This window comes from Talpa occidentalis, unplaced genomic scaffold (assembly GCF_014898055.3).
Source record: "Talpa occidentalis isolate TD23 unplaced genomic scaffold, MPIMG_talOcc4v2.1, whole genome shotgun sequence".
Taxonomy (NCBI): Eukaryota; Metazoa; Chordata; class Mammalia; order Eulipotyphla; family Talpidae; genus Talpa; species Talpa occidentalis.
This window is the reverse complement of record NW_026555331.1, coordinates 64,603,208-64,615,654: the sequence shown is the minus strand read 5'-3', so window position 1 is coordinate 64,615,654 and position 12,447 is coordinate 64,603,208. Positions and strand designations below refer to the sequence as shown.

At 34.5% G+C, this 12,447-nt stretch overlaps 1 protein-coding gene across 2 annotated transcripts in view; it reads left to right on the top strand.

The window, feature by feature from the left end:
* Nucleotides 1-12,447, top strand: part of TGS1 (trimethylguanosine synthase 1) — a 51,596-nt gene that overhangs the window by 21,948 nt on the left and 17,201 nt on the right. For both annotated transcript variants that reach the window (XM_037506559.2, XM_054692262.1), the window contains exons 8-12: nt 847-1,132; nt 3,501-3,656; nt 6,035-6,178; nt 9,472-9,688; nt 10,407-10,485. In XM_037506559.2, the coding sequence (XP_037362456.1) occupies nt 847-1,132; nt 3,501-3,656; nt 6,035-6,178; nt 9,472-9,688; nt 10,407-10,485 (882 nt within the window). The remainder of the gene's footprint in view (nt 1-846; nt 1,133-3,500; nt 3,657-6,034; nt 6,179-9,471; nt 9,689-10,406; nt 10,486-12,447) is intronic.

Here is a 12,447-nt window from a genome sequence, read left to right as displayed (position 1 = left end):
GAATAAATCCTAGTTTTTGGGCATCATCTTACTGACTCAGCTGATTTCTTTCTAAGATAACACTGCATTTATTCTCTTCTTTTTTTTTTTTAATTAAAGATTTACTTCATTCACACACAAAAGAGCTGGGGCATAGGCCAGAGGCGTGGGGGATGAGAGGATTCACCAGAGACAGCGGGGAAAAGAACAAGCAGATCCACTGAAGCACACTGCTGAGGGGAGCAGTGGGCGAGTCAGGAGAAGTCTGCTGCGCCATGTGTGCTGCTCCCTGGCCGGCCGGGGATTGAACCAGTGCTGCAGAGGCTGCGGACAGCTTCACAGGCTGTGTCTTAACCTCTTGTGCCACCAGGGAAGCCCAACACTGCTTTTATTCCTATAGACAGATTGGCACTGTCCTTTTTTGAGTTCATCTTTGATTTTGAGTACCACAGATTGTAGCCTGAACCATTGCAGAAAGCTCTACATAATTTGAAAAACCAAAATTAATAGCTCAGTAATAATTATATTTGTGATGGTAACATCACACAGTATGGTTATATGTTAGGAAAGCTACAGGAACAATTCAGCTTTATCCTTTTAGTGTTAAATGATAATAGAGTGGCTACAGTCTTACGTTTAATCTGATGCTTTTTCTCTTTTAAAGAAATCTTTAATAAGGTTGTGGTATATCCAGACAGCAAAGTGCAATTAGAATTATTTACTCATAATAGCATGTGTGATGCGTCATACTTCTTGGAGATAATAAGTATGACACAGCTTGTCATTAAGTAATAACTGGTAAAGCAGGTGGAAATATTTTGTGTAATTTGGGATTAACTCATGCTTATTGACATCTTACACTCTTAGGTTGAAAAATTTCTAAAATGGGTCAATGAGGAAACATCAGCTTCTCACAATAATGTGCTAGACACTTGTACAAGCAGTGATTCAGAGGAACAAGAAATTTCTGTTAAAAAGGGTGATGACCTGCTGGAGATTAGCAGTCCACAACCTGAAAAGTGCCATGCCGTATCTGCAGGTTGTGAACCTGAAACAGAAAAAAATGAAATGGCTAGCTCAGTAGCAGCTGTTACAGATAAGCAGGATTGTGTTACTCAGGATATACCAGACTGTCTTCAGGGAGAAACTGAAGGTAAGACTAAATCTATTTCACCTTGCTAGTGGGTTTAGACAAATACATTTTTTAAATGTCTTTCCTTAGTTTTCATTTATGAATCATCTCTATCTAAATTTTCATACCTGCTATTTATTTTTTTAAGTTGAGAGAGCATATTAAAGAGAAATGTTCTAATGGCTATGGCTTAGCACCCAGGGCATACTTAACTCTTTGCTGAGCAAGTACAATAAAATAAAAGGTAAAGCATGTGGGAAAAAGGACCTCTTCTGCCAGTAAGATTGGTCTCTGCCACCATGGGCATGACGTTCCGTGGGCTAATGGTGGTCAATTTCCTTTAATTTTTTTGGGTTTTTTGGTAGTGATTTTTGTTTGCTGATGATAATTTTTTTTTTGACGGTACATATATGTAAAAAGTATTTATAGTACATGGCTTTAATGTATGTAGAAGAGAATAACATGTTTACTATGCCCTTTTGTACTATTTGAATATTTTTTACAGCAAATGTTCTTTTATAATTTAAAAGAATAATCATTGTATTCGATTGAACATTGAGGCTATTATAAGGTAGAAATTTCATTTAACATTATTCAGTTTTATTGAATTTTTCAGACATACCGTAAATGGAGCCAGTAAGTATTGTTAAGATCCTTCATAGTTTTAATTTAGTATTGAGGAAAATACTTTACTTGAACCTTGATTTTTTTTTTTCCCCCTGTGTGTGTGTGTTGACCATTGCTTTTTTTTTTTTTTTTTTTAAGATTTATTTATTTATTTATTTATATAAGCACTGGTACAGTCAGAAGCGCGGGAGGGTGAGAGAATTCACCAGAGCCAGAGCAGAGAGCAGAACAGGCAGAAGGACTGAAGTACACTGCTGAGGGGAGCAGCGGGTAGCAGGAGAGGTCTGCGCGTCATGTGGGACCCTCCTAGGAGGCCGGGGATCGAACTGGCGCTGCAGAGGCTGCGGGCAGCTTCGCAACCCAGCGCTCAATCGCTGTGCCACCGGGGAGACCCGACCATTGATCTTTGTAATGCACATTTCGTTGCCTTTCTAAACAATATACTTAAGGTAGTTTTAATTTTATTATCATCATGCAACTAATGTTCACTGGTACTTGGAGATTTCTGAATGTTTTCACGTTTTATTCTCATTTAATCTGTAAAGTAACCCAGTGAGGTGAGTAGAATTATCCTTGTTCAAGAAATATAGAAAGTAAAGCTCAAAGAAATTAAGAAAGTTGGGGGCTTCCCTGGTGGCGCAGTGGTTGAGTGCTGGGCTGCGAAGGTGCCCGTAGCCTCTGCAGCGCCGCTTTGATCCCCCTCCCGCGCTTCTGACTGTACCCAGTGCATATATAAATAAATAAATCTTTAAAAAAAAAATAAGAAATTTGCCAAGGATCATTTAGGTAGTATATAGTAGCTATGACTCAGTACCAAGTGATCTGATTCGTAAATCTCATTTTCCCTACCCTACTACTCTCGGGTATTTGGAAGATATTGGTTGAGAGAATGCCTTCAGGAATGCTGGCATTTAATAGTCTAGGTTACTGTGTGGTTTTGCAGAACAAAAAATTGTTCACTCAAAATATAAGTATCCCCTCTCTTGAGAAATCTCACTGGATTTTGCTATTGATGACATTTTTGCTGGTAATAATGACCACATGTCCATATTAAGACATGGTCCTTTCCTTGGAATTATTTTAAATATAGTAGTTTCATGTGTCTGTATCATTCTTCTCATTATACATAGTTGATACAGCACACTCATCTTTCTAAGTCACTGCTTCTGATTTGCTCAAAATTGAAATCAAATAGTCAAACTACTAAAAATTGCAAGTAAAAAAAAATCAGTCTTTGATTGAATGAAATAGAGATAATTACTCCTATTTCACACCTTCTAGTTGATAGCTAGGTTCTAAGTACTGATGTGACTAAGAATGAGAGCTTTATCAATCCTTAAGTGATTTTATTTTAAAGAAGGTAAGGGAAATATTTAAATTCTTATAATTCAAAAACTAAGTAGTGTCTTATCTAGCAGGGGTAATAACTTTTATAGCTATGATAGTATTTCTGCTTATTGCCTAACATTCCTATGAAATAAGTAGGTGGTTAAATAATACTCATTCATTCACTCCTGATAAGGAATTAAAAATAAGAGCTTAGAGAACTCAAGTCACTTTATAAGCTCAAGGAGCCAGTAATAGCAAAATGGAGACTGTAATGTAAAGTGCTGTTTCCATTTTGCCTTCTGCTTCTCCATACATGTTCTGGAGCACAGTCCCAAAATGTAAACATTTGATATGTCTGTACTTTTAGATCAATTCACTGTGATTTTCTTTTTTTAGACTGAGCTCTATGTTTTTTTATATTCTTTTATTGTAGCTGAAATTAAAAAGAAAAAGAAGAAGAGAAAAAACAAGAACAAAAAGGTAAATGGTCTGCCTCCTGAGATAGCTGCTGTTCCTGAACTGGCAAAATACTGGGCCCAGAGATACAGGCTTTTCTCCCGATTTGATGACGGGATTAAGTTGGACAGAGGTGAAGTATATGTATTTTTTTACTTTATTTTGTAATTATTTCAAGTATACAGAAAAATAGCAAGCGCTGTGTAGAAAACTTTCAAAATTTTCATATCCCCATTTTCAACTATTAACATTTTGCCACATATGCTTTTTCAATCTCTGTAGATGTGTGTGTGTGTGTGTGTGTGTTACTTGTTTGTATTGCTAATTCAGTTGTTCCTACCCCTTAACTTCAGTGTGTTTTCTTAAACCAGAATATTTCTGCATAACAATAGAAAAATTATAAATTATAAATTTATAATTATAAATCTAACATTGTTACATTATAATAATCTACACAACTTATTCTAGTTTCTCCAGTTATCCTGGTCATGTCCTTTATAGCATTTTTTTCATCCAGTATAGGGTCATGTATTTTCACCCAGTATAGGGTCATGTATGCACTTAGTTCTCAGACTTTTCTGTCTTTCATAACACTGACATTTTCAAGGGATGGTCATCAGTTTTCCACAGTATCCCTCTATTTGGTTATATACATATATATGTGTGTGTATGTATGTATATATACATACGTACATATATGTGTGTATACATATACATGGATACATGCATATATACATATATATACATACGTATATATGTATATATACATATATGTGTATATATAAGTTTTTTAAACTTCAGGTTTTGGATTTAGTTTGTATTTGTAGTCTAGGATAGATAGCAAAAATATTTGATAGATTATTAATCAAGACATTTGATGAAAAAATATATAGTGCAGAAAAATAAGTTTAATAAATTAACACTAAAATTAGGTTTTTTCCAGCTCTTCTGTTCAGCTCTTGAACAGCTTACTTAACTTGATCCTACAAATTGATACTTATTTTCATATCAGGGCTACCTAAATATTGGTATTAATTAACTCAAAACCAGGAGCTGTTAATCTGGTGAAAATTGAGAGGTTCTATGAAATATGAATTATATACAAAAATTGTGTATTGAGAAAAGTATATTGAAGTTTGTTAATGGCAATATGACTGGAAAAAGATCTTCTAATTCTACAAAAAGTTTGTGTTTTTTATTCTTTCAAAAGCAAGGAGAAGCTATTTAAAGTTTCAGTAAAGAACAGGAAAATTGGTATATCATTATTTTCAGAGAAATATCTTTTTTGAGATCAAATGGCAAAGTTGGAAATCAACTGTACTATAAACAGGAGTTCTGTGGTTGTACAAAAGAGAGAAATATCTTTTTTTTTTTTTTTTTTTTGAGGGAGAAACTATATTTTTTAAGTCGATTTTTTTTTATATTTTTTAAATTTTATTTTATACATTTTTTACATCATTTTTGCACAATGTATGCATTTTCATCTCGGTTTTAGTCCTCATACTATTCCCATCCTCCTTGTTTTGATCCCTCTCCCCTCCCCACCCCCCCCCACCCCCTGGTGTGTCTCTGGTTTATAGTTGCTTATTGATTTTGATTTTTACTTTATTAGAATTAGTCTTTTTCCTGGTCCCTTATTTAGGTTTTCTAAATTCCTGCTATGAGTGAGACCATCTGGTGTTTTTCTTTTACTTCCTGGCTTATTTCGCTGAGCATGATCCCTTCCAGCTCCATCCATGTTGCTGCAAATTGCATGAGTTTATCTTTTTGATTGCTGAGTAATATTCCATTATGTATACATACCACATCTTCTTGATCCAGTCATGTATTTTTGGGCATTTGGGTTGTTTCCATAGCTTAGCTATTGTAAATAGTGCTGCTATAAACATAGAGGTGCAGGTGCCCTTTAGAATTAATGTTTCAAACAGAAAAGTATCTTTTTGAAAAATATAAATATCCTCTTGGGAAAGGAGGACACTATGCTCTCTTTTGGAGTGAATGACTCGGCCTCATTTCTGAAAATAGTTAGTGTTCTGCCATCCCTACTACACTTCTTTTGCGATCAGCTTCTTGCATTTCCTGACACTTGAATAATGTGAGAATTTTTCCAAAATATCCAGTGCAAATGTGGTTCATTGCTTCCTTATTAGGTATGAAATAATTGAAGAACTGTGTGAACTTAAGAGAGTTGGCCAATTAGAATAGCTAACTTTCCATTTTCCCTAGTCAGTAATGGCTCAGGCAGAGAAATTGGAATTATATTCATTTATGGACATATTGCCAAAGAATCATACAAAAATGGAAGTGATTTTTTTTTCTCTGAAGATTGGAAATAGTAGTTAATTTTTAGAAAGCTTTATGGAACTCTTCTTTAAAACTAGGTAATTCATACTTTTTTTGAAAGGAATGAGTTTTTAAGTATATAATATGTAGTGATGTTTGTTATGTTTGTTTTTCTTGGCTTCTTGAAATTGAACATTATATTTTAAGAGAAATACTTTTCTTTCACAGAGGGCTGGTTTTCAGTTACACCTGAAAAGATTGCAGAACACATTGCTGGCCGGGTCAGTCAGACCTTCAAATGTGACATTGTAGTGGATGCGTTTTGTGGAGTTGGAGGGAATACCATTCAATTTGCCTTGACAGGAAAGAGAGGTAATTAGCTGTCAATGGAAGAGACCTATTTTATTCTAATTTATGCAGTAAATGTTTCATTTTGCTTCAGCCTTTGTTGAGATTTAATATATAGTTAATAAATACCAAATATTTAAAATAATAGTATATATTAAACGCTTTGTATCACATCTTAATGTAAGTACTTAATATGTATTAATTTATTCAATCAGCAGTCTTGCAAAATGTTTCTTTTACTATCTGTGTTTCATAGATTAACTGAGAAATAAACTGATGAAGTAATTTATCCAAGATTAGACAGGCACAAGTTGGTGGAACCAAGGTTATAACTTATAAAACCAAAAATATTAAAATGGAAGCCTATTCTTTAGAAGAAAGGGACAGTGGCAGTGCACAGAGCCCCAGGTTTGCCATACAGTACCGTTCTGACTTTGGACATCATTTATCCTTAATTTAAAGGACACAATAAGTTGAGATAATCTTTGTGATATCTTTCAGCTTTTAAATTCCTAAAATTCCAAAAACCTTTCAAGTATTAGGTCATCTTTGTGGTTGTTCGATTTTGGAATTGCAAGAAAGAAAACTTACTATAATAACTATATATCGACCAGGAACTACGTCAAGTGGTTTTATATGCACTCTTTCACAGGGCAAACAAAGCTTTAGTAAATTGAACAGTCTGTCCAAATTAACAAAATTGAATCATAAAGCCAGAATTTATGCTCAATTTTTTGTATCTAATACCCTGTTCTTTATAAATCCTTTTTAAAGTATAGCGTGGTTGGATATTTTAGAGATAATAAGTTATTAAGTCATACACTGCAGATGCCTTTTTTTTAAGTATCTTTACATTATGTATATCAGTAATAATTTGTCTTTAAACACACCTCATACAAATCACATTTGTTTACACAAAGTTCTTAATATTAACTGGGAAAGCATGTAACTTTGAAAAGCTGGAAGTCACAGAAAATGCAAAGTGATTAATTCTAACATTGATTTTTTTTTTTTAAACCAGTGCTGATGGATTGTCTCCCTTATTCAATCACTCTGGTGTTTCAAGCATGACATTTGCTAACTTTATTATGGTCTCCTAGCCTCCCTATATTGAAGCTATTTTCACATGTACCAGAATAGTAATTATGTCCTTGTTTTTCAAGACTTTGCTCTTTATTCTTAAGGTTCTCTGCCTTTGCCTATCCTGTGAACTCAAATTAGTGTTTATTGCCAAAAAAGATTTTTCCTCAAAGTTGTAAACCTTTATAACTTTTATTTTGGCATTGTATCATAACATGACAATAAAAATGTCTTATCTCTGATAAAGCAGCAAATCTGGAAAATTTCTCAAAACATTATGGAAACAGTCCATATGGTATATTTGTATTTCTCCAAATACACCTCTATTGCCAAGGGTTTCTGGAGCTTAATACACATCTTACACATTTCGTAAAGGTAAATGTCTTAATGTTGGTCTCAAGTTAAAAGGAAATTACTGTTACCATGTTCTCAAAGTTTTTAGCTTCTTTAGATCACTTACACTTACAAATTATCAGCCTAGCCTCTGGGAAGGAAAGGAGACGCACAGCAAACACTTTCCCATACCATGGTGATCTGGCTTCTGTCCTTGGAACATATGGAAGTGGAAGCTTAGGAACCTTAAAGCATGTTCAATATAGTGGTATCTGCTCCCCAGAGCAGAATAACTCATTGGTACTTTAGTATTAGTCATATATGTTGCTCTAGTATGCTTGAGCTGACCACAGAATAGTAGAAAATTCAAAACAAAGTATAATTGATTGTGTATGAGTGTGTGTGTGCACATGTTTATATACATACCATATGAGAAAATGGCATTATGACATGTTTCCTGTTTCCATTCAGATACACAGAGTCAAACAAATGGTTAGAGTATCCCCAAAGGTTTACATTTTGTTGTTAAAAGATTTTTTTCCCCCTTTGTATGTATTTCAGTAGTGCATTATCAATGCTGCTCAATAGAACTTTAGTGATGATGAAAATAAGTCTCTATCTATCCAGTATGATAGTCACTAGCCACTGGCTGTTGAACACTTGAAATGTGACATTTGACTGAGTATTCTCTTAATAATTTATCAATATAAAGGTAATCACCACTAGTGGCTGCCATTACTGGACAGTTATTTATATAGTATCATCCATCATTTGGCAACATTGCATGTATATGATAGATTGCTTATGTTCTGTTAGGCCTAAAAACAAAATATGACCTCCAAGGGAAGGTGAAAACATGAGAATTAACTGTGTATATTTGATATTCAAAGCCATTTTTCCCTTTGAATTTTTTGGTAGTGTCAGCATATCTTTCCATCTGTCTCTGAATTATAAATACAGCAGATTGAGCAGCTGAAAAGGATCTTTTATAAAAATAAATGTTTATTTTGAACAGAAAACATAGAATTGTAAATGCATGATTTTGCAACATATAATTTGTTCTTATATTCTTGATTCACGTGATTTATTTTGTGCAATATTTCTCAAAAACATTAACAAACACTGAAACCTGCATTTTCTAGAAAATAACTGTTTCCATGACTACCATTCTGCATGCATCAGGGTCCCACTTAGCCCTTCCAAACAAAATATTGCCATTAATATACAGGCACACATACAAGTGCGCTTGGTAACTTACTACAGGACATGAGTGAGCTAAAATTAACTTATGTTTGTGCTGCAAACTATGAAATTACAATAAGTTAAATAAAAGCGCATTCAAGGAAAATAAAAACATTACCTATTCCCTCTACCTGACATGCCTCATTAAACATCATTAACAGATGTCTTTACATTTCTTCTTTATAAGTTGGCTATATAGGTTTCTTAAAATGTGTTTTATTTCAGTTTTCTGTAGAAGTTGTCAAATTTGTCTTCCTTTTGGGAAGTTGCTTCTATTTGAAGAGATTGGGCTTTTCTGAAGTTTTAGCACTATAAGCCTTTCATGTGGTTGGTGACCTTTCCAAGAATTTGCTGCTCAGACTGTTCATAGAGCAGAGTGCCAAGCACATATTTGGCTCTCTAGGTGGCAGCTTTCACTATTTGCTTTGGTAAAACTGGCTGACTAAGATAGCTTTGAAAACTAGGTTCTTCATTCATATTTCCTTGGTACAAGACAAGTGAATCTTTAAATTGAAAAATCTGTCTCTGTTTCTTTGTGCCTATACCTCCCTTAATCTGTACTTTTTTTTTTTACAGAAGATAAGTAGATTGCTCAGAAGATGAACTGTTCTCTGTAACTAATAATCACTGTATTTGATTCATTTTTGTTTTCCCCTTTTTAGTGATTGCCATTGATATTGATCCAGTTAAGATTGATCTGGCTCGCAATAATGCAGAAGTTTATGGGATAGCAGACAAGATAGAGTTCATCTGTGGAGACTTCTTGTTGCTGGCTTCTCATTTAAAGGCTGATGTTGTGTTCCTCAGCCCCCCCTGGGGAGGGCCAGACTATGCAACTGCAGAGATCTTTGATATTAGAACAATGATGTCTCCTGATGGATATCCTTTGGAATTCTAAAAGTTTACTCAAAGAATAATTATGGAGAAAGAGGGAGAAGAGAGTTTCAGAGAAAGAGACTGAAAGGGGAAGGCGGACACTTATTAGATTCCAGGTTTTTTGCATCTAAAGCAGATTGTATGTAAAATTAAGTGGTGATTGATAACCAAAAGTAATGGCAAATGTGAAGTCATGGTTCCTTTGGTTACTGTCTAGTTTTCCCATTGCAAAACAAGAACTAGAATGCACTAATTTTTGGCATTGTCTGGAAATAGGTAATTTGCTCAACACCTATCCCTAAACTACGTCACCATCCCTTACTTAACCTTTATTCAACTCATACTAACTTTTGCTAATTCTCTGTGTATCTTCAAATTTTCCCTGTTATTCTTCCAAGATACTCGAGCAAACCCTGATTTCATAAATAATAGCACAGTTAAATTTAGAATGTAGACTAAAGTATGTTTCTGACTCTTAACTACCTAACACTAGGATAATCTAATAAATAGGTTTAACTTCTAACCTCTGACCTATCAGGGACAGTATGTTGCTGAGTTACAAAATCTGCTATGTATTTCTCTTCTAGGTTCCATTTAAAGATTTAGGTTTGTTCCTTACTGCTACACATCAACATTCATTGGAATTATAATAAGTAAAGAACATACCTCTGATAAAAAAATTAACTGCTTTTTTTGTTACTTTTCCTTAACTGTTCACCACCTTTGAAATTTTCAGACTTTCCCAGAAGATCACTAATAATATTGTTTATTTTCTGCCAAGAAATGCTGACATTGATCAGGTAAGCTATTACTCAAGAACATGCATGAGCCTCTGGCATCAATCACTGTTACAGAGAATGGGCAGAAAAAGACACATGCTATTTAATTAAGAATTTTTATGAGTAGTCCTTGGTTTTTCCACCACTAGGAAACTGGAAGTGCTTGGTACTTAATTTATCCCTGTTTCATTGTCTTCATCTCCACAGTTCTTGGCAGACATGTATATGTAAATAGAGCTCTTTAAGCTTTTATTACTTATATTGAGAGGATGATTGAATATGTTGTTTCAAATGCTCAATACCTAAACTAGTCAAGATTTATCCTTCTTAAAACCTACCTTGAGAATAGAGGTTTTGGTGTTATTGAAAATAACCTTAAAAAAAGTACAGACAGATAAAAACCTTAATTTGTCCAAGAACAATTTAACTATAGTTAGGATATAGAACACTTGACTAACATTGAGATATCCTTATTCTATTCTTAACTGTAAACATGACTACTTTAATCATGTTTTTTTTTTTTTTTTTTTTTAAATATTAAATTTTATTTTTATATTCCCCCATACAATTGCAAACGCCCCATTCTGACCCCAATCCTTCCCCTCCCGCCCCCCACCCCCCAAAAAGTGTCTCTGGTTCATAGTTTTTTGTTGATTTTGATTTTCACTTTCTTATATTCATTTTCCTGGTCCCTTATTTAAGTTTTCCAGATTCCTGCTATGAGTGAGACCATCCTGTATTTTTCTTTTTCTTTTTGGCTTATTTCGCTGAGCATGATCCCTTCCAGTGCCATCCATGTTGCTGCAAATTGCATGTGTTTATCTTTTTTGAATGCTGAGTAATATTCCATGGTATATATGTACCACATCTTCTTGATCCAGTCATCTATTTTTGGGCATTTGGGTTGTTTCCAAAGCTTAGCTATTGTAAACAGTGCTGCTATAAACATAGGAGTGCAGGTGCTCTTTGGAATTGATGTTTCTGTGTCCTTTGGGTAAATACCTAGGAGTGGAATTGCTGGATCATATGGAAGCTCTATGTTTAGTAGGTCCAGAAATCTCCACACAGCTCTCCATAGTGGTTGGACCAGTTTGCACTCCCACCAACAGTGCACAAGAGTTCCTTTTTCTCCACATCCTCGCCAACATTTGTTGTTGCTAGTTTTTTTAATATGTGCCATTCTCACTGGTGTGAGATGGTATCTCATGGTAGTTTTGATTTGCATTTCCCTGATTACAAGTGATGTTGAACATTTTTTCATATGTCTGTTGGCCATTTGCATTTCCTCTTCAGAGACGTTTCTTTTTAGCTCTTCTGCCCATTTTTTGACTGGATTATTTTCTTTGTTGTTGCTGAGTCTCATCAGCTCTTTGCAGATTTTTGTGATCAGTCCTTTATCATTAGTGTTGGGTGCAAAAATGTTCTCCCAGTTGGTGGGGTTTCTCTTTGTTTTTGTTATTGTCTCTTTTGCTGTGCAGAAGCTCTTTAATTTGATGTAGTCCCAGCTGTTTATCTTTCTCTTCACTATCACTGCTTTGGGTGATGTGTCTGTAAAGATGTCTTTGATGTGCAAATCCCGTAGTGTTTCGCCTATATTTCCTTCTATGTATTTTATGGTTTCAGGTCTTATGTCTAGTTCTTTAATCCATTTTGAGTTGATTTTTGTGTATGGTGTGAGGTAGTGGTCAAGCTTCATTCTTTTGCATGTAGCGACCCAGTTTTCCCAGCACCATTTATTGAACAAACTTTCTTTGCTCCAATGCATAGTCTTTGCTCCTTTGTCAAAGATTAGTTGACCATAAATCTGTGGGTTTATTTCTGGATTTTCTATTCGATTCCATTGGTCTGTATGTCTGTTCTTGTTCCAATACCATGCAGTTTTGATGATTATGGCTTTGTAGTATAGTTTGAAGTCTGGGAGTGTGATGCCTCCATTTCCTTCTTTTTTTTTCAGTAGAGCTTTGGCTATTCGGGGTTTTTGGT